General features: G+C 36.1%; 1 protein-coding gene across 23 annotated transcripts in view; it reads left to right on the top strand.

Annotated features, from left to right (window-relative positions):
• The window catches only part of DLGAP1 (DLG associated protein 1), an 882341-nt gene that overhangs the window by 647565 nt on the left and 208922 nt on the right, over positions 1 to 25854 (top strand). For all 23 annotated transcript variants that reach the window (XM_075993630.1, XM_012745939.3, XM_075993623.1 and 20 more), the window contains one exon: positions 25229 to 25406. In XM_075993630.1, the coding sequence (XP_075849745.1) occupies positions 25229 to 25406 (178 nt within the window). The remainder of the gene's footprint in view (positions 1 to 25228; positions 25407 to 25854) is intronic.

Here is a 25854-nt window from a genome sequence, read left to right as displayed (position 1 = left end):
CCATGGCAACATCTAGGAAAACTGTGGTACAGCATCATTAATGGAATATTGACATTGAGAGTCAAGATATAAAACATTTCCTCACTACAAGGATCCCTCATGTTGCTCTTTCGTAGTCACACTCACTTCCCTCCCACCCCAGCCCCTGTCTTTACCCTGGGAAACTACCAATCTGTTCTCTATTTCCATAAATTGGCCATACCGTATAAATGGAATCATACCGTATGTAACCTTTAAGGACTGGTTTTCACTCAGTGTGGTTCTCTGCAGATTCATCCAGGCTGTTCCCAAGAAGCATTGCGTGGTACAGATGCATCACAGTGTGCGTACCCACTCACCCATTAAGGTATATCTGAGTTGTTTCCAATTTAGGGCTATTATGAATGAAACTGCTAGAAACATTCCTGTAAAGGTTTCTGGGTGACCATAGGCTTCATTTCTCTAAGATAAATTCTTAGGAGTGTAATTATTGGGTCATGTAGTAGTTGCATGCTTAGGTTTTTGAAAAGCTGTCAAACTGTTTTACAGAGCAGTTGTAGCATTTTACATTCCCGCCAGCAATGTGTGAGTGATCCCATCCCTCTGAATCCTCACCAACTGCTGTTGTTGTCATTTTTTACTTTAGCCATTCTGGTAGGTATGCAGTGCCGTCTCATTGTTGGATTTAATTAGCACTTGCCTAATAATGGCTAGTAATGTTGAACAGCTTCTCATGAGCTTATTTGTGAAATGTCTCTTTATGGCTTTGCCCATTTTCTAATTGGATTGTTTGCTTTTCACTCTTGAGTTTTGAGAGTGCTTTATGTATACCAGATAGTAGTCCTTTGTCAGATAGGTGATTTTCAAATATCTTCTCTCAATTTCTAGCAGATCTTTTCATCTTCTTAATAGAGTCTTTCACAGAGCTAAAGTTTCTAATTTTGATTAAGCCCAGTTTATCAAGTTTTCCTTTTATGAATCATTTCTTTTAAATGAGATCTCACTATATTGCCCAAGCTGGGGCTAGCCTCAAACTCCTGGCTCAAGTGATCCATCTGCCTTAGACTTCCAAGTAGCTGGGACTATAGTCATGCACCCACTACCTTGCCTGGCTTAGGTCATTCTTTTTTTATTTTTGGAAGACCTTGTTCTGTTGCCTAGGCTAGAGTACAGTGGTGTGATCACAGCTCCTGCAGCTATGAACTCCTGGGCTCAAGCGATCCTCCCACCTCAGCCTCCCAAAGTGCTAGGATTACAGATATGAACCACTGCATCTGACCTTTAGGTCATTCTTTTAGTGTCAAGTCCTGATAACTCTTTGTCTAGCTCAGAATCCCAAAGATTTTCTTCAATACTTTTTCTAAAAGTTTTATGTATTTTACATTTAAGCATTTAAACCCATGATCCATTTTGAGTTAATTTTTGTATAAGGTATGAGACTTAGATCAAAGCTCTTCTTTTTTTTTTTTTTCTTTCTCTCTTTTTTTTTTTTTTTTTTTTTTGCTTATGGATGTATAATTACTCCTGCACCATTTATTGAAATGGCTATGTTTTCTTCATTGAATTGCTTTTGCACTTTTGTTGATAATCAGTTAAGATTCTTTGTGTTTGTATACTCTGGATTCTCTCCATTTTATTTCATTGATCTAGGTGCCTATCCTCCCACCAATACCACACTATCTGTATTACTGTAGATAGAATAAAATAGAGTGAATCTTCTCACTTTATTCTTCTCTTTCAAAATTGTTTTAGCTATTCTTGTTCCTTCAACTTTATATTCAAATTTTAGATTAATCTTCTCTATATCTATAAAACTCTTTATGGGATTTTGATAAGGATTGCATTAAACCTGCATGTCAATTTGGGGAGAATTAACATTTCTACTGTGTTGATTATTCCAACCCATAAACATATGGGATATGTATCTCCATTTATTTAAATCTTCTTTAATTTCTTTCATCATTGTTACATCGTTTTCAGCTCACAGGCTCTGAACATATTTTACTACATTTACACCTAAGTATTTCATTTTTAAAGTGATTGTAAAAGGTATTCTGTATTAAATTTCTGCAACCATGTTTTCATTGCTGCATACAATTTATTTTTGTATGTTGTCCTTATATCCTGTGACTTTGCATTTATTAATTCCAGGAGGTTTTTTTCTAAAATTTTTCTGATTTCCTATGTAGGGAATCATGTCATCTGCAAACAGGGACAGTTTTATTTCTTGCTTTCCAGCCTCCTATGCCTTTTATTTTCTTACTGCACTGGCTAGAACTTCCAGCACTTTTGAACACAAGTGATGAGAGTGGACATCCTTGCCTTGTTCATGATCTTAGGGGGAAAACATTTAGTCTTTCACCATTAAGTATAATGTGAGCTGTAGATTTTTTAACAATGTACTTTATCAAATTGAGGATGTCTCCTTTTATTTCTATTCTTCTGAGAGGTTTTTTTTTTTATCATGAATGAATGTTCAATTTTGCCAAATGTATTTTCTGCAACAATTGATATAGTCATATCATGTTTTTCTTTCAACAGTTAATATGGTATATTATATTGACTGATTTTTAAATACTGCATTTCCCTGCAAATGAAACATCCCATTCAAGTGGAATAAATCCAATTGGTCATGATGTATAATTCTTTGTATCTATTGCTGAATCTACTTGCCAATGTTTTGTTAAGAACTTTTTGTCTTTATTCATGAGGTCTGTAGTTCTCTTTTTTTGTACTTTTTTTTCCTCCTTTTAGTATTAGGGTAATACTAGCTTCTTAAAGTGAATTAGGAAGTGTTTACTCCTCTTCTATTTTCTAGAAAATATTATATAATTGGTTTTATTTTTTCTTTAAAGAGTTGGTAGAATTCTCCTGTGAAACCATCTAGACTGGATATTTCTTTTTTCAAAATTTAAAATTATAAATTTAATATCCTTAAGAATTTCAGGCCTATTATCTGTTTAAAATTAGGTGACTTTTAATAATTTGTGGTTTTTAAGGAACTGGTTTGTTTCATGTAAATTGTCAAATTTATGTGTGTAGAGTTGCTCATAGAATCCCTTTATAGCTATAAAATCTATAGTGATACTCCCTATTTTATTCCTGATATTGGTAATTTGTGTCTTTTCTCTCTTATTATTTGTCAAGCTTTCAAGAGGATTGTACATTTTATTGATTTTTTCAAAGAACCAGATCTTTGACTCTTCAAAAATTTGATTTTTTTTTTTTTTTGCTCATTTTGAGTTTACTCTGGTTTTCTTTTTCTAGGCTCGTGAGGAAAAAGCTTAATTATTGACATTTGACTCCTTTTCTAATGCATACATTTAGTGCTATACATTTCCCTCTTAGTATGGCTTTAGCAAAGACGAATTTTAATGTTATATTTTAATTTCTCTTTAGTTCAATGTATTTATTTCCCTTGAGACTTCCTCTTTGATCCATGGTTTATTTTTGTGTTGTTTAACTTCCACATGTTTAGAAATGTTCTTGTCATCTTTCTGTTATTGATTTATCATTTGATTCCATTGTGGTTAGAGAACACACTGTGTATTATTTCAATCCTGTTAAATTTGTTGAGGCAGTTTTTTTATGACTCTAAATATGGCCTGTCTTGGTATATGATCCATGGGCACTTGGAAAGAATGAATTTCTCTTGTTCTTAGGTAGAGTGTTCTCTAATACCTATTTGATTCTATTTGTTGATGAAGTTGTTGAGTTCTTCTATATCCTTGTTGATTTTCTGTCTAGTTCCTTCTTTGGCATGATTGAAACAGGGATGTAATTGCAATTAAGGTAGAGGAATGTAAGTGCATTTAAGGTAACATTTAAAACAGTGAATCACAATAAGCTTGTAAGAAAAAATTAAAATAAGCAAATGAGGACTGGGTAATAGGAACATATATTCCTATGTTTGTTAAACAGCCTCCTAGTAAAGACTGAATTATTAATGGACTAAGCCAACTCAAAAGATCACTGCTTTGCCCCATTCTAGTCAATCATTTCTCAATGATTGGGTGAGGAAATAGATGACATGCTTATGGGAAAGTACCGTGATTAAGACGACAGAAGTGAGATCTAGCTTTCAATTTTTGGTTTACAAACTTGTCCATCTCAGTTTCCTCATCTGTAAAATAGGGATAACAATACTTCACAATTGTTATCATAATCCATCGTGTTGGTGTGATGAATAAGATACTAGGTAACGTATTTAAATGCACAAGACTATATAACACTAAATTGTCGTTTTGTTATTTTTGCTTTTGTAATCACATTTGCTGATACACATAAGTGGCCAGAATGGGTGATATAGTGCATGTGTTACATGAGGGTGACAAGATCAGCCTTTTGTTTCAAGTTAATAGAAGCAAATAGTCAAAACTTGGAATGACTTAACATCACTTGATATGAAAAAGGTCTAAAAGTTGTCCAAATGGAGCTTAGCAGAAGCGAATAGCATGGTTATTGACCACATAATCCAAAGCTCTCTTAGGCTACATCCCAGCAGACCATAATGGCCAAGCTGGATTTGGCACCTCTCAGCCCACATTTGAAATTGTCACCATACCTTTCTTCACAATAAATTATTTCTTTTTTACTGATTCATAAAGTGACACTATTGTCAACAATCTTTTGGCAATCTGTAACTGCTTATGGAATTGTTTTTCTGGATGTCCTAATCATGCAATATAATTTATTCTCAACAATACTATATCAAGCTTTAATTATAGTACTGTTTTCCAGTATAATACTCTTAGTAGAACTATCATTTTTCTATTTTTAGCCATGGCAATATTAGTGAGTCTCTGAAGTACTATGACATTATTTAACATCCTTAAAAGTTATGATAAATTATTAATAGAGTGCTTCCTCAGGAGGGAAAAAAGTGATGGTTTGTTTTCATTATGTTGGCCCCCAAATTTGTTGGTAGCAAAGTTGCTAAGAAATGAAATGGAAAAGATAAAGCACCTCTGTTAAAGAGAGATTCCTACTTCCAGGTATATACTCAAAAGAACTGAAAGCAGGAGCTCAAACAGATATTTAAACACTCCTGTTTGTAGCAGCATTGCTTACAATAGCCAAAGCTGGAAGCAACTCAAGGGTCAACCACAGCTGAATGGATAAACCAGCTGTGGTGTGTGTGTGTTCAACAGAATGTTGTTCAGCCTTGAAGGAAGGACATGCTGTCTCAGTCTACAATGTGGATGACCCTTGAAGACATTATGATAAGTGAAATAAGTCAGTCTTGAAAGGACAATTGTGTATGATTCCACTTATATAAGGTCCTAGAGTGGCCCCATTCATAGAGGCAGAAGGTAGAATTGTGATTGCCGGTGGCTGGGGAAGGGGGAATGGGGAGTTAGAGTTTAACGGATACAGAGTTTCAGTCTGGGATGATGATAAGTTTCTGGAGAGGGATGCCGGTGATAATCTCATAATAATGTGAATGTGCTTAATGCCACTGGACTGTACACTTAAAATGGTGGATTTCATATTATGTGGATTTTGCCACAATGAGAGAGAAGGAGAGAGAGTGAGCAAGCGGGAGAAAGAGAGAAATACTTATTATGTAGTAAATTCTGACAGCATCATAAGGTTGGTATTGTTATCTTTATTACAAAAAAAGAGGAAAATGTGGCCAGAGAGACCAGAACTGACTGACCAAGGGTCATCGGATCGCAGAGCCGGGTCCCCAGAACAAGCCACCGCTGTGAACCTATTCGTGCTAAAGGCAACCACCCCCACACAGCAAATGCCATTTCTCTCGGCATTGTTTTAATTAATTGATGATCAACTTGGTCCTAAGCAAACTAACATGGAGATAACTGCAAGAGTTGTTTTGAGGCAGTGTGTGAGCATTGTTTTTATAAAACCAGTCCCCTGAGCAGGAGAGCAGGAGAAAGACGGGAAGGAGCCCCACTCAGCTCTAGCTGCTGTTCGGTGCTGGGCAGTGATTTGCCCAAACGTGCCTGCGCCGCGCTCACACAGGCCTCCCAGCACCGCGGAATTCCTGCTCGGGGCTCTTTGGAAACAATTATTTATGTACAGCCTGTGCTCCGTCAGCCAACAATAGCAATAAAACCCTGCTGGGCACATTTAAGTATTAAGAAAGGTTATTTCCTCACTGTTCCCAAGGAGAGAAACAAATTCCCCTGGGCCTGACTATATTCTATTATACATGACAGATGAAGGTGTCGCCACCTGCCTCCCATCACCCAAGAACAGAGCTCTGCTGCCCTGTTCCCTGAGTCAGCGCTGCTCCGCCTCTCTGGTCTTCCCTCCACGGTCCCTGATTCTCTCAGGCCCTCATCAGTCTCACAGGGCCTCCTGTTGCAATGTCTTACCCAGTCTTCATACCTGCCATCCCTCCCCTTACCTATACATCAAATATAGCAGGTCTACTCTGTGTCGGACATGTGCTGAGTTTGGGGGACACAACGATGCATTCCCATGACCCCAGCAGTGGTCGCTGCCCTCAGGAAGCCCGCGGCTTGACGGGGGAGACTGACCCTCAATTATATTAATAACCGACTTCAAAGGCCTCCAAGCAGAGCAGGTGCAGCACTATGTGCCCAGCATCCGGCCATGGCCCTGCACTTTCTACCCCCATGCTTTTGTTACCTGGGTCTGGAATGCCTCTGTCTGGCTCCCTTTACCTCGTGACAGTCTTACCACTCAGGGTCTGACTCAAAGCCACCTTTTCTCCAAAGCTGTCCTGATGCCTCCACTCCGAATGAGTCACTTCTTTTTCTGTCCTCTTACTGTTGCTTTCTTGAACATCTGTTAGAAGCTTAATGCAAATTATCTTGAAGTCAGTTCTGCATGTTTGTCTCGACCTGGAGACTGCGAAGTTCTCGAGGGTAGGAATCACATGTCCTTCGTAACATCTAGCCCAAGCGTTATAAATAGTTGGCATTTATTTGTTATTGCTTTAAGTCTAATGTTGCATAACCTAGAAAATCTGAGGAAAGAATATTTGAATTCCAAGTGTCACTAGAGTCTATATATGATGGATAAACATATTGGCACACTGGAAGAATTGCCTTTTATGTTAATAATTTCTATATCTGATAAATTATTATGGAAAGGGCTGCACCTTCATTTTGGACAAAGTCCACTTTATAACCAAAACGAATTTTCCGAGCTTCTAGCACATGGCTTTGTACATCGTGAGCCTCTGGCTCTCCAATAATGCCTCCAGTTGAACAGCCAGAAATCCCCAATCAAATCAGTCTTTTTTTCCTTCAGAGTGAAGTTGATGGAGCAAATAAAAAGTTGCAGCACCAAATGAATCCTCAAGATTATTCTCTCAATTCCTTTTCATTCACCCCACCCTGAACTCTGCGCTTCTAGGAGATAGCAAAGCCTACAGCTCTTGACAATTGCAATGTCTCCCAGACATCATGCTGACACTTGTCCCCCATGTCAGTCATCTGTGGAGGAACAACAACAAAGAATAGGGATATATAGGTCTTGTTCCTTCAGTTTTCATCTTAAACTTCAGAAGTTGCCCCTGTGTGTAAGCCATGCTCTTCTGATGGGCTAATTGGTTGGTGTAATGGACCCTTTATGAAGTTACCCTCCTAAGAAGCTGAAGGAAAATTAATGTTTAAGGAACAGTGCAGTGTTGCAAAAGGAGTAGAGTTTGAAGAAGGATGCTATGTGACTGGCAACACAAATATCTGGAACAAATAAAAGAAAGTCATGCATCTGCAATTTTACTATATTCTGTAAATATTTTTTGGCCAATAATGATCAATATCATCAAAAAAGTTACTATAAGCTGAAGCCACCATTATTATAGCTCTCTCGTTTATAGATTAGAAAACTGAATCCCAAGGACTTAAAGTGATTTTTTTCCAAAGTCATTTAAATAGTTAATGACAAAGCCAAGACTTAATGTCCAGTGTCCAGATTTCATTGGTCAGTATTGAATACATACACTGTATACACTGTTGTATAAAATTTCTTTTATTTCTTTTTCTTGCCTGATTGCACTGGCTAGAAACTCCAGTAATGATGTTGAAATGAAGTAACAAGAGCAGTCATTGCTTTTCTCTCAGTCTCATAGGGAATGCCTTCAGTCTTCCACCATGAAGTATGGTATTACTTGTAGGTTTTTAGTAGATTTCTTTCATCAGATTAACAAAGTTCCCTACTGTTTCAAGCTTATTCAGTCTTTATCATGAATGGCTGTTGGATTTTGTCAAATGCATCTGTTGAGATGATCATGTGTTTGTCTTTTATTCCTATAATGTGGTATATTACAGTAATTGATTTTTGCATGTGAAATCAACCTTATAGTCTTGAAATATTATCTAACTTGGGGTCATCACATCATGTGTAATCCTTTTTAGATTTTGTTGGGTTTGGTTTTCTATTGTTTTGGAAAGGGGTTTGTATCTATATTAATGAGAACTATTAGTCTGTAGTTTTCTTTCCTCACAGTATCTTTGTCTGACTTCGGTATCAGGGTAATACTAGCTTTATCGATTGAGTATGGAAATATTTCTTCCTCCTCTATTTTCTGAAAGAGTTTGTGAAATATTGGTTTTATTTATTCCTTTAAAGGTTTGACTTAATCCACCAGTGAAACTATCTGGGCCTGAGCTTTTCTTTGTGGGAAGACTTTTTATTACCAATTCAATTTCTTTATCTGTTGTAGATCTATTGAGATTTTCTCTTTCTTCTTGAGTCAGTTTTGGTCATTTTGTTTTTCTAGATATGTGACTATTTCATCTAAGCTCAGTTATAATCCTTTTAATTTCTGACAAGTCAGTCATAATGTTTACTCTTTTATTTCTAATTTTGATCATCTATTTCTACTCCTTTTTTCCTTTTTGATTTAGCTAAAGTGTTGATTTTTTTTCAAAGAACCAACTTTTTTGTTCAAAAACAACTAATTTGTTGTTCTTTTGGTTTTTTTTTTTGTTTTTTTTTTTGTTTTTTTTTTTTTGTTGTTTTTTTTTTGAGACAGAGTCTCACTTTGTTGTCCAGGCTAGAGTGAGTGCCGTGGCGTCAGCCTAGCTCACAGCAACCTCAAACTCCTGGGCTCGAGTGATCCTTCTGCCTCAGCCTCCCGAGTAGCTGGGACTACAGGCATGTGCCACTATGCCCGGCTAATTTTTTATATATATATATCAGTTGGCCAATTAATTTCTTTCTATTTATAGTAGAGACAGGGTCTCGCTCTTGCTCAGGCTGGTTTTGAACTCCTGACCTTGAGCAATCCGCCCGCCTCGGCCTCCCAAGAGCTAGGATTACAGGCGTGAGCCACAGCGCCCGGCCTTGTTCTTTTGTTTTTTATTTCATTTATTTCCACTCTAATAGCTATTGTATTCTTCCTTTTGCTCACATTAGGTTTAAATTGCTCTTCTTTTTTTAAGATTGTTAAAGTAAAAGCTTAGATTATGAATTTGATATCATTTCTTTTTTTTCTAATATAAATATTTAAAGCTATTAATTTCCCTACAATACTACTTTAACTGTATCCCATAAATTTTTGTTGGGTTTTTATCTTTATCCACTTGAAAATACTTTCTACTTTCCTTATAACTTCTTTGACTCATGGTTTTTAAAAATGTGTGGTTTAATTTCTAAACAGTTGTGGAGCTCCAGGATTTCCTTTTGTTTTGTCATTGATTTCCAATTTAGTTCTACTGTAATTAGAGAACATATTTGGTATAATTCAATCCTTTTAAATTCATTCTGGCTTGGGTTTTTTTTTGTTTTTGTTTTTGTTTTTTTTTTTGAGACAGAGTCTCACTTGTTGACCAGGCTAGAGTGAGTGCCGTGGCATCAGCCTAGCTCACAGCAACCTCAAACTCCTGGGCTCAAGCAATCCTTCTGCCTCAGCCTCCCGAGTAGCTGGGACTACAGGCATGCACCACCATGCCCGGCTAATTTTATATATATATATTAGTTGGCCAATTAATTTCTTTCTATTTATAGTAGAGATGGGGTCTTGCTCTTTCTCAGGCTGGTTTCGAACTCCTGACCTCGAGCAATCTGCCCGCCTCAGCCTCCCAGAGTGCTAGGATTACAGGCGTGAGCTACCGCGCCTGGCTGCATTCTGGCTTGTTTTATGGCCTAAAATGTGGTCTATCCAAGAGCTGTTTTATGTGTACTTGAAAAGGATGTGTATTCTGATTTTGTTTAGTGAAGTGTTCTATAGATGTCTGTTCAGTCTAGTTGGTTGATAGTGTTGTTTAGGCCTTTTACCTCCTTGCTGATTTTCTGTCTAATTGTGTTATCCACTACTAACAGTCAAGTACTGAAGTATCTAACTACTGTTGTTAAGTTATTCATATCTATCTTTAATCCTGTCAATTTTTGCTTCATATATTTTGAGACTTTATTGTTAGGTTCATATGTGTTTATAATAACATTTCTACTGATGGATTTATACTGTTGTGTTATAAAATGTCCCTTGTGTCTCTAATAACATTTTTTTGATCCTAAAGTATATTTGATATCTGATATTAGTATAGCCACTCCAGTTCTCTTTTAGTTTTTGTTTTCATGCTATAAATTTTGAAATACTTTTACTTTCAACCTATTTGTGGTTTTGAATTGAAAGTGTACCTCTTATTGTTGCAGCCTATTTTTCATCCACTCTTACAACCTTTGTATTTTGATTGGAGTGTTTAATCCATTTACATTTAATATAATTATTTATATGGTAGGATTTAGATTTTCCTTTTTATTCTATGTTTTCTATGTGTCTTATGTCTCCTTTGCTCCTCTGTTCTACTATTATTGCTTTCTTCCATGTTGCATATTTTTTCTAGTGTACCATTTAAATTCCTTTGTTGGTTTTCTTTACTATATACTTTAAAATCATTTTCATAATGGTTGCTCTAAAAATTACAGTATGGTTCTTTACTTAAAATAATCTATTTCAGATTAATGTTAATTTAATTTTGATAGTAAGTAGAAACTTTGCTCCAATATAGCTCGTTTCACCACCACCCTTTTGTGCTTTTATTATCATACAAATTGCATCTTCATACTTATAAATATCATCAAAATTTTGAAATTATTATTTATACATTTCTCACTTAAATAAGCTATATGAAGAAAAGAGTTTTAAAAAATACATTTGTATTTTTCATATTTATATATTTACCTATAGAATTATTTTACCAGTGCTCTTAATTTCTCTATGTGGATCTAAATTACTAACTAGTGTGCTTTCTTTTGATCCTAATGAACTCACTTTAGTACTTCTTGCAGGGCAGACCTGCTGGTGATGAATTCTCTGTCTTTATCTGAAAATGTCTTAATTTTTCCTTCTTTTTTGAAAAATAATTCTATGGGATATAGACCTCTTGGTTGACAATTTTGTTTCTTTCAGTATTTTGAATATTTCATCTTACTGCCTCTGGCTTCCATGGTTTATGATAAGAAGGCAATTGTTAATCTTATTAAAGATTATTTGTATGTGATGAGTCAGTTTTCTATTTCTGCTTTCAAGATTTCCTCTTTGTTTGTGACTTCCAACAGTTTTACTAGGTTATGGCTAGATGTGGATCTCATGGAATTTATCATAATTAGAGTTTGTTAACCTTCTTGAATATGCAGTTTAAGGTTTTTATCAAATTTGGAAAGTTTTTGATGATTGTTTCTTCAAACATATTTTCTACTCTTTCTTTTTCTCCTCTCCTTCTGAGACTCCCATACATGTATATTGGTGTGGTTGATGGTATCCAACAAGTCTTTATGGCTCTCTTCATTTTTCTTCTTTATTTTTCTTTCTGCTCTTCAGACTCCATGATCTTTTTTGAACTGTATTCAAGTTTACTGATTCTTCTGCCAGCTCAAATCTGCTATTGAACCTCTCAAATGAATTATTTATTTTAGTTATTAATAGTTAGTAATGAGAATTTATTCATTCACTTACTGCATTTGTTACTTAGTTATTTAGTTCACATCAGAAAATAGCCATTATTAATTTTGACTCCAGCATTTATATTTGATTTTTTTTAATTGTATCTAGTTATTAAAATTCTCTATTTGGTAATACATAGTTGTCAAATCTACCTTGAAATCTTTATACATAGATTTCTTCATTTCTTTGGGCATATTTATAGTAACTTATTTAAAGTCTTTATCTATTAAGTCCAACATCTGGGTCCCCTCAAGAACATTTTTTTTTTTTAGACAGAATCTCACTCTGTTGCCCAGGCTAGAGTGCCATGGCGTCAGCCTACCTCACAGCAACCTCAAACTCCTGGGCGTAAGCCATCCTCCTGCCTCAGCCTCCAAGTAGCTGGGACTACAGGCATGCGCCACCATGCCCAGCTAATTTTTTTTCTATATATTTTTAGTGTCAGGCTAATTTCTTTCTTTGACTTCCTTAATCTCCAAATTTCTATCTCTATTATTTTGTTTTTATTTTTTTTTCCTTTGGGTTTGTTTGGGGTTTTTTGCCTGACTGCTTTTTATTTTTATATTTTTACTTTTCCAGGGCTACTTCTTTAGATTCTGTTCTCTGCAATATATAGCCACTGACTCCTCTGCTTTTTCTTTCTAATTCTTGCTTTTAAATTTTGCCCTCCATATCTGCAGGTTCCACATCCATGTATTCAATCAACCACCACTCAAAAATATTTGGAAAGCAAAAATAACAAAAAATTTTTAAAAATACAATATAACAACTATTTTCATAGCATTTACATTGTACAATTGACTTATGAACAACATGAGGGTTAGAGATGCTGCCCCCTTGCACTTTGACTCCCCCAAAACTTAACTACTAATAGCCTACTTTTTACCAGAAGCCTTACCAGTAACATAAACATTGATAAATACATATTCTGTATATTAAATGTATTATATACTGTATTCTTAAAATAAGTAAGCTAAAGAAAAGAACATGTTATTAAGAAAATCATAAGAAAGAGAAAATACATTTACAGTACTGTACTTATCAATACCATAAGTTTGCATCATTTGTTTACAAGATGAATCGACTGTCTGAAATGGTAACCATAGGCAACCATAGCTGCAGACCTCAATCTACAGAACTTATCAGGCAGTTCAACTGTTTTCTTACAGGGTCGTGACTTTTCTCTGCTTCTTTTGAGCACTTCCAGCATCACTAGTGGGACTTCACATGGGTCCCCTGGTGTTATTCAAGGTTTGCGGTATTGCACTAAACATGATGAAAATATGCGAGAACTGTGAGAGATCACTTTTTACAGTGATACACAATTTACTGGAGAGATGAATTGCTCACACAGGAGTGATTAGCATCACACGGCATTTTAAGTGGATACTCACAACACTTGAGCTCGCCACAAGAGCAATAGGAGGTGGCTATGAAATTATTACAGTAGAACAGTATGTACTACAGTTAATTTTATGCAGGTATGATTTAATACTACATCTATGTTTGTTTACACTTCTCTCAACTATGAATGGCACCATGTATGGTCTGTGTTTGTGTGCATAAGTTCTAATAAATTTTAACTTTTTATAATAGATTTGTGTATATTGTATGGCAGTAAATGATAAAATAGACTAGTATCTACATATATCATGATATATTTAACATTTTCTTGATTTTTTTGATATTCACAGGCTACTCAGTTTGTGAGTTTTTTAAAATTGTTGCAAACTCCCCATAAATTTTTCAATATATTTTTTTTTAATTTTTTTTTTTTAGAATAAAGAATCAGCAAGGGATTTTCAATATATTTATTGAAAAAAAATCTGCATGTAAGTGGACCTGCACAGTTCAAACCTGTGTTGTTCAAGGGTCAATTGTTTTAGGTATTATAGTCATCTAGACATCATTTATAGTATGCAGGAGGATGTACGTAGGCTATATGCAGACACTATGCCATTTTATATGAGACCTGGGCATCCATAGGTTTTGGTATCTGCAGGGGTACCAATCTGCAGGGGTTCCAGGGTTCTGGAACCAGTACCCCACGAATATTGAGGGACAATTGCATTTTTAAGCCTGGCTTCCTTGGATTCACCCTGGGATCATCAGAGTTTAGTGATCATCCAATGATTAGTCAGAATATGTCCTTAAACACCTTAAGCCAAGAAGTCTCCCACCTTGTCAAGGGCATCTGTCTATGGAGGCAAACTTCCAAATTTCAGGCAACTTACAAGTCAACCTTAGCTTTTACTGCCTGCTTATACAGGGTCTCGAGGTCAGCCACAGGTAAGGGACCAAGGCCCTTTGTCTTCCTAGGTATTTCCTGCACATGCATATGTACCTGTGCATGCATGAAGTCTTCTAGATCCACAGCAATGTATCAGAACTTTTCCATATCCTGTATAGACAACAAGTTCCCTGGGTCTTTATTTTAAATTTGGGGCCAAGTTCTTGTTTTCTCCAACTGAAATCACAGCCTTAAATAGCTAAGATGTTAACAATTTCAGGCAGTTGCCACTTTTTTCAGTAACAGCCTAAGGATATGGTTTTTCCACAGAACAGAGCTCCCAGGCAACTCAAATAGCACTGAGGCCCTGGGAATGGGACTTCGAGAGGAAACTATGAGACCAGTAAAAGTATTAACTGTTCACTGGAGATGGTGATTTCAACAGAGCTCCAAAAGGGATGTTGGCTGTGAGGCTGCCATCTGTTCGTGGCTACTATGTCATGGAGCTAGGAGCAGGGGAACCGGAAATCAGTTAAATCACCACTTAAATCACCACAGACCTCATTGTTTTTTATCTGAAATCAGTAATTTTTCTTGAATAAATGATTTTTCTTTTGTTCTCTGTTTTTGGTTTCTTGAGTTCAGAAATAGTTCATTTGGCTAGTGTTGCCAATATATTAATTTAATTCCACTCTGCCATTCCAGAAGTCCCACCCACTATGTAAAGTTTCTTGCTTATTTATCACGAATAATGTTTTCGTATAAAGCTTTTATGTGCTGTCACAAAACTTGTACATGATTGTATATAACAGCATTATTCACAAGGACCAAAAAATAGAAACAAACCAACTGCTCATTAACTGATGAATGGACAAATTGGAGAATATTTTCATACAATGAAATATCATTCAGCTGTAAAAAATAATGAAGTAGGCCGGATGCGGTGGCTCATGGCTGTTATCCTAGCACTCTGGGAGGCCGAGGTGGGAGGATTGCTCAAGGTCAGGAGTTTGAAACCAGCCTGAGCAAGAATGAGACCCTGTCTCTACTAAAAATAGAAAGAAATTAATTGGCCAACTAAAATACATAGAAAAAATTAGCCGGGCACGGTGGCACATGCCTGTAGTCACAGCTACTCGGGAGGCTGAGGCAGGAGGATCGCTTGAGCCCAGGAGTTTGAGGTTGCTGTGAGCTAGGCTGATGCCACGGCACTCTAGCCCAGGCAGCAGAGCGAGACTCTGTCTCAAAATAAATAAATAAATAATAATGAAGTAGTGACACATGCTACAACATGGATGAACCTTAAAAATACGCTAGAGCTAGGCATGGTGGCCCACACCTGTAGTCCCAGCTACTAGGGAGGCTGAGCTGAGAGGATCACTTGAGCCCAGTAGTTCAAGGTTGCAGTGAGCTATAATCATGCCACTGCTGTCCAACATGGGTAACAGAATGAGACCCCATCTTAAAAAAAACAAAGAAAAGAAAATATCATGCTAAGTGAAAGAAGTCAAATGCAAAGGCCACAGATTGTATGATTCCACGTACATGAAGTATCCAGAACAGGTAATGGCATAGAGAAAAAGGTAGATTAGTAGTTTCCAGGGATTAAGGGAAGGGAGGAATGGAGAATGACTACTAATGGGTATAGGATGGTTTGGGAGGGTGATAAAAATGTTCTAAAATTAGTTAGTAGTTATGGTTACACAATTCTATGAATATATTATTAAATAAAAACCACTGAAGTGCACTCTAAAAAGATGACTATGGTGCCATATGTGAATTATATCACAATAGAGCTTTTTTAAAGTAATTCATGAGGTCTTTATAAGTGAAAAAAAAATTTTAAGCAAACTATTTTAGGTCTAGATCGATGATCAATTGAGTTACCCTCCTCATTTATTTATCCATTCATTCATCCATTTCATGAGATGATTCAAATACAGTGCCTAGCATAACAGAAACACTCAAGTAAGTATTGGCTATTATTATTAATCATTTTTAAAAAATTAATTGCCAATGTACCAGTGTATAACAAAATGAATGAAATACTGATTTTGCTTCTAAGAGCTCAGAAATCTAAAGAGTACACAGACTAAAGAAACCAAACAAGACTACAACAAGGGGGAAAGTGTGTAACAGAGAAGTATAAAAAAACACTATAGGGCTGTGCATGGTAGCTCACACCTGTAAGCCTAGCACTTTGGGAGGCTGAGGCGGAGGATTGCATGAGGCCAGGAGTTCAAGACCAGCATGGGCAAGAGCAAGACACCACATCCACTCACCATTAAATTGGAACTAATCAATCTACACCTATGTGAACATATGGAAATAACATTAATTGGAAATCAAGCAGGTGGGAGGGGGAAAGAAGGGATGGGTAAATTCACACCTAACATGTACAATGCACACTGTCTGGGTGGTGGACACATCTATAACTTTGACTCAAACAGTACAAAACAATTTACATAATCAAAACATTTGTACCCTCCTAATATTCTGAAATAAATATATATACATAATAAAATAAATAAATAATAAAAATAAATAAATGTCAAGTGTTATTATAAAGGAGAAATTACTCGAGAGGCACCTGCCAAAGTAAACAACTTTAATGAAGGTAATTCTTGTGTAAGGACTACAAACACATGAGGCCGAGAAGAAAACTGTACTCAGTTTTACCAAAGCAGATTGACAAATAAAACACCCTGCATTGGCTTCCCTATAACTAGTAACTGAGAACTGTCACCTACTAAGTACCATCTTCCACATGGAAGCCTCTCAGTTTAAGTCATGGATGTTTATGAGAATGATTTGGTAAAAGGATCATGACCAAGGCCACATACTTTCATTTTCAAAAATAGATAAAAATTGGATTAACCTCCTGAGGCCATTAAATGTTTCCTCTGTGGCGGGCATTGTAGGGGAAGAAGGGCATACCCCTAACCCTTCTTAGGGAGAGGCAAAGATATACAATGTAGCCAAAATGTCAATAACAAAAAACTGTCACCGGGTGGTGGGCAGACAGGAGGAGGGGAAGGGTGTATACTTACATAATGGGTGCCGTGCTCACCACCTGGGGGTTGGACACACTTGAAGCTCTGGCATGGGGGGGGCGGGGGGTAGGGGTGGCAGGGACAATATATGTAACCCTAACAATATTTGTACCCCCATAATATGATGAAATAAAAGGAGAAAAAAAAATGTTTCCTCTGGATCCTGTGGAATAAGCTTATGTTTTAATATTTTATAAGTCAGAGTCAAGACACAGTGGAAAGAACAAAAATGAGGGCGCAGAAGGATCAGTCAGATAGCCCATCACCTCCAGAGATTCCCCCACTAGACTCAGTTATCTGCAATCTTGAAGCATTTCTTTCTGGCAAGAGGGATGGAATCCCAACCATCTGAAGTTTTATTTTTAGGAATAAATATGTTACCAAGTTAATCATTTTCTCTTCTGAGACATTGGTTTAAAACTTTGTGGCTTGAATATTGCTGCATTTTCTCTTCTTTGCGATGGCAACCTTGCTGATACACTGGGCCAAGCTGGTTTGTGTGGCTGCCTCACAGTCACCTAAGGCCTTCCCGCCTTTGGTTGCCATTTGGGACATGACGATGAATGGGACTCACATGGCAACAAGGCCACCATCTCACCTCAGTTCTGATAAGCTAGGGAAAGTGAACTTAGCATAAGGAATTTAGGGAGAAAAGTGGAAAAAGATGAATGTCATCTAATTGAACCGACATTGAAAAATAATTTAACATGAGTGAGCTAACAACATTTTTGAATATGAACACTCCCTTTCTTTTGAGCGTATCAACTTTCTTCTGAGATGAAGAGAAAGTAATCAATACACTATTCTGGTGTTTCTTTACTGAGCATTTCTGCATTGGGGCACATGTACATGCTGTACCCTCTATATCGATAGCTGTGGCTCTGCTCTCCAAGTGGACAAGATAAAAATGTTCATTTCCTTATATTTAGTATGTTATTTATGTATGCATTGTTTTATCAGGAATGACTCACCAAAGAATTATTCAATTCCTTCTGAATGATTTTTCACTTGAAATTTGGGGATTTGCCTTATTTCATAACAAGTGAAGGATTGTTGCAATGATGCCTCATTTCCCCATCTCAGCCAGCAGACACTCATTTTTCAAAATATTGGACTTTCACTTCTACTTTGGAATATACTCCATTTATGAAATAGCCTCCCCCATTGCTGCCCTGATAACCATTTGGAATAGCATCATCATTTATGTTGGCAGTATCATTGCTCTGGGTCAGGTTGCAAAATAGCCAAAGAAACACATTTGTCATCAAGTCTCAAGTTCTAAGGGGAAGTGAACTTTAGGTTATAATGCTTCAAGCTAGGGCTCTCTTAAAAAAAAAAAAAAAAAAAAAACACTTAAAAAGAAAATGAATTTTCCAGTTTGTTTGTTGGCTGGCATTTTTGGCATGGGTATTATAAAATAACAGTGTAAATCACCATAATAGCACATAACACAGGAAAATATTTCCTTGACCTGGCAGAAGTATTTATGTGTTTGACAATTATTGGAAAGATCTATAGGGCACATTTCTAGAAGTTTCTCTTTTGTAATAGTAAAAAACATAAGAGATTTACTTTTGATGCTATATTCTAGATTTTCTTTTAATTTGGTTCCTCCCTCAGTGGAATTGCAGAAAGTGGTTGCTACTCACATTCTCAGGGCTTGGTGCTATTGAGACTATCTTTTTTGGCTACTATATTTAGGTAATTCTATGCAAGCTTTAAGAATAGATGCAATTTTATATATTGCCACTAAGAGAACATTTGAAATATCGGGAATATCTTTACTACCTGAACATGGAGAATGTGCATGGATGCGATATGTAAATGTATTTTTTATCAACATTTTTCTAATTATTAATGCTAGTGAGCACCTTGTCATATGGTTGGCGACATGTAAAATTCATTTTCTTGTGAATTTATGTATTTGTTTTTCTGTGATCACCTCATTATGGTTTTCATCCATTTTTTATTATGTTGGTTGCATTATTTTTTATTCATTTTAAAGTCCACTTTAGATATTATATTATGGATGTGGACCTTTTTGGTGTGCAGTGTTGCAAATATATTCTCCCCCTCAATGACTATTTTTCTTAACATTGTTGACAGTGTCTTTGGCAAACCAAAAAGTTTTAAATTTTTATATACTTCTATTTTGTTAATCTTTATGGCTTGTGGATTTAACCTCATGCTTCTAAAAATCTTTCCCCACCATTTTCCTTTGCATTTCTTCAGACTTTCTCTATCGCCTTTCATAAGATTATATATTAATAGTTGTTATGTTTTCAATAAAATTCCAATAAATTTCTTTTTAAAATTTTTAGGTATATAAATTGAAATTGTAAAATATAATTTTCTATATCATATTAGAGAACTTCACATTTTTTAAATATTATTATTTTCAACCTATATACATGGTAGGAATCCATTTTTCCCCAAATGATGCACAAATAGTCAAACTCCATTATTAAATACTTGATTTCTTCCCCACCTATTTGAACTGCCATCTTTGTAATATACTAAGTTAAAATGTATACCCAGTTCTCTTTCTGGAGTCCCTATTTTATTCCACTGATTTGTCCATTCCTAACATTACTCTTTTTCATCACTGTAGCTATAAATTGTAGTTGTGCTCTGATAAAGGGCATTCCTCCCCTTGTTTTTTTACATACTTTTATTTCCCCCTGGCTGTTCTTAGACCCCCCCTTCTAACTTGTCATCCACATTTAATTTTCATGTGGATTCTCAGATCTGTCTGTTCCTCTCAAGTACTACTGATACTTGACTCAGTCCTTATTGCAACCAGATTGACCGGTTTTCCTTCGCTAATTTTGCCTACTTTAGTTCATCCTCTAAACTCCTTTTGCATGTGTCCACATGAATATGGAAAGTGGCATGATAGGCAGTAGAGACTTGGAAGGGAGAAGGGGCCTGGTGAGGGGTGGGTGATCAGAAATCACTTAATGGGTACAATGTACATTACTCAGGGGGTGGATACACTAAAGTCCTGACTTCACCACTACACAATCTATGCAGGTAACAAAATTGCACTCATAACCCATACATTTATACCAAGAAAAGAAAAAAGATAAAAATCAAAAATAAACTTTCTTTATAAGGAAATCTTCAAGGCTTGGTGTGATTTTTATAAGAACTTAATTGAAATTGAAATGTAATATACATGCTATACAATTCATCCATTTCAAATATACAATTCAGTGGTTTTTAACATATTCACAGTTGTGCAACTGCCACCACAAAGAATTTTAGGACATTTATCACCCCCAAAAGAAACTTTATACCAGAGGTAGGGAGCCTGCAACCTTAAGGCCACATATGATCTTCTAAGTCCTTAAGTGCAGCCTTTGGCTGAATCCAAATTTTGCAGAACAAATCCTTTTATTTTTATTAATATATTTTGTTTATCTTTTATATTTATATTTTATTTTTTAAATGAACATATTTAAAATACCAAACAATAAAATAAGTCTCAATGACATAATCTTCTTAGATTTACTGGCACAATTCGAACATTAGTAAGCTATAAGGGCTAAATTGATGGCTGCTTTGCTCATGATTTAGTTCTAACTTCCTCGGCCTGACTGGCACCACTACTGCACAAGGCTGGTTAGTGAGAGTTTACCGGAGTCAAGAATGACAATCTTTAATCAGCTTTTGACAGCGGTGCACTGTGTTTCTATTTGAAGTGGAATTTGTGAATAATTGCACATCTGGACAGGATTTTTTAATTCTATCTGGTTAATAGCTCATCATGTCAAAGAAGATCAAGAGAAGGCTGAAGGAAGAAAACAGATTTTTTAATGAGGATTGGGAATTGCAATATTATCTTGTTTCTGCTACAGATAAGATGATTTGCTTGCTTTGTGATACTTTGTTGATACAATATCAACCTTAAAAAAATTCAGTGTTCATCAGCATTATAACACTGATAAGGGCCACAAATATTTTAAATTAAAGGGATAGGCACAGATTGTTGTATTACAGAAATTAAAAGATCAAAAGCAAAAACAAAGACAGTTCTTTCAAGCAGAAATAAGACCTGGAAATAATGCCGCTGAAGCAAATTATAAAGTAGCTTATATACTTGGGGAGAAAAGGAAGCCATTCAGTGATGTAGAAATTGTGAAGGAATGCATTGTTGAAGTTGTAGGATGCTTAGATCCCAATAAGGTTTCAAAGTACAAACAACTGTCTTGTTCAAGGAGAACCATAACTGATTGGCAGCATGAATTAGCATTCAACTTAACAGAACAATTTTATGCAATATTTGAAAAAGCAAATGTATATTATTCAAACTCTTTGAATGAATCAACTGATACTGACTCGGCACAGGTTTTATACTTCATTACGGTCATAACAGAAGATTTTCTTTGCTATGAAGAGTTACTCACTTTGGGCACTCCTGTGAACAGAACATGGGGAATAGATATCTTCCACAACTTTCAAGATGAATGTCATGAAGTTGGACAGAATTGGGTAAATTTAGTGAGTATATGTACAGATGATGCACCTTCCATAACAGGAAAACATGAAGGGTTTATTGCACAGATAAAAAAAAGTATTAACAGATCCAGATTCTCTCATTTCTTTTCATTGTATCTTTTATCAGTAAAATCTCTGTGCTAAAACTACTATTTTAAGTGACACTTTGCAACAAGTTATAGGTATTGTTAACTATATTCATACAAATGCAACACGGCATCATCAGTTTCATAACATGCTAAAGTTGAATGATGAGGTATTTAGTGTGGATTTCTTGTATCATTCTAAAGTGTGTTAGCTATTGCAGGGACAGGTGTTAGCCAAAATATTATCTCTGCAAGAACAGATAGTTAAATTTTATGAAGAAAAGAATCAGCAATGTGAATTATTGAAAGAAGATTTCTATACGAATGCAACTTTTCTGTGTGATATCATGTCAAATCAAAAAACTTGAATATTTCTTTGCAAAGTAAAACTAAGTCTATGTACAATATGTGGCCAGAAACATCCAAGCGTTTTGAAGAAAGCTATTCTTTTCAAAACACTTCTTCTTCAAAAGGAAAGTTCAAATGAACATTGTCCCCAATTAACAAAGGTCATTGATGAGCAGAATGATACATGCAAATCATTTGAAGAATACACAGGTGTTATAGATATTTTAATGGGAGAACACAATGAAAGGTTCACTGACTTTGAGAATCATGACATCACTCTCAAATTAGCATTTCACCCTCACCTCTTGATATCAGCAATGCATGTAAAGAACTACAGATGGAATTGATTGAGCTCTCAGTAGATGACATTTTAAAGTCATTGTTTGGTGCTGAGAAAGATCCAGTTGAAATATGGGAAAATACAGTGGAATACTCATGCCTTTGGCAACATGCCCCAAAAATGCTTTCTTGCTTTTCAACCACTTATTATCGTGAATCTACCTTCTCCTACCCAACCCAAATCAAGACACCCTTAAGGTCACAAATGACTGACACCCATCCAGACGATCACCTGAAAGTGGGTCCCTCCATGCTGCAACCAAATATTCAAATGCTTTCCAACAAAAAGCAGACACAACAAAGTCATTCAAAGTTTAGTTAACTTCAAAATCAATAGTTTTCATTTTTTGAAATTATTAAGTACATAGTAGTTAGATTTTTACAAAATAATATACATTTTTAAGTATATCTAATTGAAGTTTCTTGAATGTGGCCTTATTTGATTACAGCTAAATTAATGCAACCTTCCAACATGAAAAGGTTTCCCATTCCTGCTCTATACCGTTTAGATGTCACCCCCAATGCCACGATCTTCCTGTCCCTTCCCCACCAAACTCTAGGCAACCACTAATGTGTTCTCTGTCTTTATAGATTTGCCTACTCTGGAAATTTCATATAAGTGGAATCATGTAATATGTGGTCTTTTGTAATACGTGGCTTCTTTCACTTAGCATGATGTTTTCAATGTTCATCCATGTTGTAGTATGTATGAGTACTTCATTCCTTTTTATAGCCCAAAAATATTTCATTGTGTAGCTCCACATTTATTTGTCTATTCATTAGTTGGTAGATATCTGGTTGTTTCCACCTCTTGTCTCTTATTAATAATGCTGCTATGAACTTCATATGAAATTTGAAATGAGTTGTAAGATTCAAATAAAAAATTCCATGGATGTTTTATTGCAATTGCATTAAATTTATATATTAATTTAGGGGAAATTTTAATTTTTTACAAAATTGAGTATTTTCATTCAGGAAAATTATTAGGGATTTTTGCATTTATTTTGGACTTGTTTACTGCCTTCCATAAAGTAGTATCATTTTCTTCATAAAATTCTGGTGCATTTCTTTTTTATTATTTCTATTTAGTTTCTGTTTTGCCATTTTAAATGGGTTTTTTTAATTAAAATTTAATTTGGTGGTGAGAGTATATAGAAAAGCTGTTAATTTCTGTATTTTTGCCTTGTATCCAGCTATCTTGAGGGTCTCCCTTATTAGTTCTCATGATTTTTCTGTTGATTTTCTTTATCTTACATATAATTCATTATATAACCTATAAATATTCAAAATTCATCTCTTCTAATGCAATATTTATATTCTCAATTTCTTTTTTTATTTTTTAATTTCACTGGCTAAGATATCTAGAATAATGATAGATAATAGCAGCTATATTGGACATACATCTTTTTCCCTACCAACTTTAATTTTTTTAATTGCAAGCAATGTTATAGACAAGATGAAAGAAGTTTAATAAAATTTAAGTTTTTAAATTTTAATAAAATTTTAGAAATCCCTCTGATCCTATGTGAAAACAAACTTTAAAAATTATAGACTTTAAAAATTGCTCCAAACAGGCCGGACACGGTGGTTCACGCCTGTAATCCTAGCACTCTGGGAGGCTGAGGCGGGCGGATGGCTCAAGGTCAGGAGTTCGAAACCACCCTGAGCAAGAGTGAGACCCCATCTCTACTATAAATAGAAAGAAATTAATTGGCCATCTGATATATATAGAAAAAATTAAGCTGGGCATGGTGGTGCATGCCTGTAGTCCCAGCTACTGGGGAGGCTGAGGCAGGAGGATTGCTTGAGCCCAGGAGTTTGAGGTTGCTGTGAGCGAGGCTGATGCCAGGGCACTCACTCTAGCCTGGGCAATTAAGGGAGACTCTGTCTCAAAAAAAAAAAAAAAATTGCTTCAAACAAACAAAAATCTAAAAAGAAAATTGCTAAAATTAAGTTGTTTATAAATGTACACAAAGAGTGAGGAGGAACACACACCAAACTGCCATGAGTAGTTCCTTTAGGGGTGTGGAATTCCGGAGGCAGGAATAATGGGAGAGAAGGAAGCCTACTTTCTGCAATGTGCACTTCTGTATAGCTTGGCTTTTTGCAGTGAGCATTTCCTATTTTTATAATTTTACAGTGCATCTTGGAATAAATCCAAAGAGTACCAAGTGTGTAAAGACTTGTGTTTACATATCAAGATTGAAAGATGTGTGCATTTTATGTTTTGTTCACTAAGTTCAATCTCAACTATGGGAGAGAGTTAAAGATTAGATAGATGAGAAAGAAAGGAGGGAAGGAAGAAAGGGAGGGAGAGAAGGGCTGCAGAAGAGAAGGAGGAGAAATTGGTGGATAGATAGAAATATTGATACTGATACAGATATAGATATAGAGCCACTTGCTATTACTAGAGAGTCTATAAACAAAAGGATGGCCCTAGGGGAAAATGTGTACAAAGGAAAACCTTACAAATTACACACATCAGAATTCTAGGACAGAACAGTTGCTGTGGTTATCTCCCTCCCTAGGATGCCTAGGAAAATGTGAATGGAGAAATTATTCTCTTCATGGTTGAAGAGAATCTTAATTGCTCTCTAATGTCTTCAGACCTTGATGATTTCCTGTCAAAAGATTTTTTTCTTCTGAGACACCATGGGCAAGTTTAGCAATCATAGAAAGTCATCTATATTATTAATATTTGCCCTAGTATTTAGGGTGCCATATAAATGATACCTAGTGACATGTGGTATTCCTGCCTGCATTTTGGAATCTGACTAAATGTACCTCTTCCCTTCTTCTCTTCCAGGATCTCCAATGAGCATTCACCCAAACTCCAGATCCGAAGTCATAGCTACCTGAGGGCAGTGAGTGAAGTCTCCATCAACCGAAGCCTCGATGGCCTTGACCCTGCAGGCTTGCTCACGTCACCAAAGTTCCGCTCCAGGAATGAGAGCTACATGCGAGCCATGAGCACCATCAGCCAGGTGGGTGCCGTCAGACCAGCAGTGGCCATGAGCCAGTAACTGCAGGAGGGTTGGTGAAAACAGAGAGGGCGTGGTGTGGGGAAGTGGTCACTCAGTAGACCACTGAGGGATCAGACAGGAGGTCCAGGGAAATGCTACAGAGAATATGCCATGTGTTCAGCTGCAGCAAGCACCTGGCATCAATGGTCTACCGGGAGGGTGGGGGTAAATTTGTCAGTAAGGAATTGACAGATGAGGTTGTAGATGTTAAAGATGCTTGAAGGACAGAAGTACAGGACAGACATCATTGGAGAAACCAAAGCAGTAACTAATCCTAAAAGTGCTAGAGTATTAAGCAGGTCATCAAGTCAAGGACCTAGACACAGGACACAAGATTCCATCTATTTACCTCAACCAGGTCCTAGGTGAACACTGCACCTTGTTAACTAGATAGACTCCTGCTTCTAAG

Source organism: Microcebus murinus, chromosome 17 (assembly GCF_040939455.1).
Source record: "Microcebus murinus isolate Inina chromosome 17, M.murinus_Inina_mat1.0, whole genome shotgun sequence".
Taxonomy (NCBI): Eukaryota; Metazoa; Chordata; class Mammalia; order Primates; family Cheirogaleidae; genus Microcebus; species Microcebus murinus.
The sequence above is the reverse complement of the archived record's forward strand: the minus strand, read 5'-3'. Positions and strand labels throughout refer to the sequence as shown.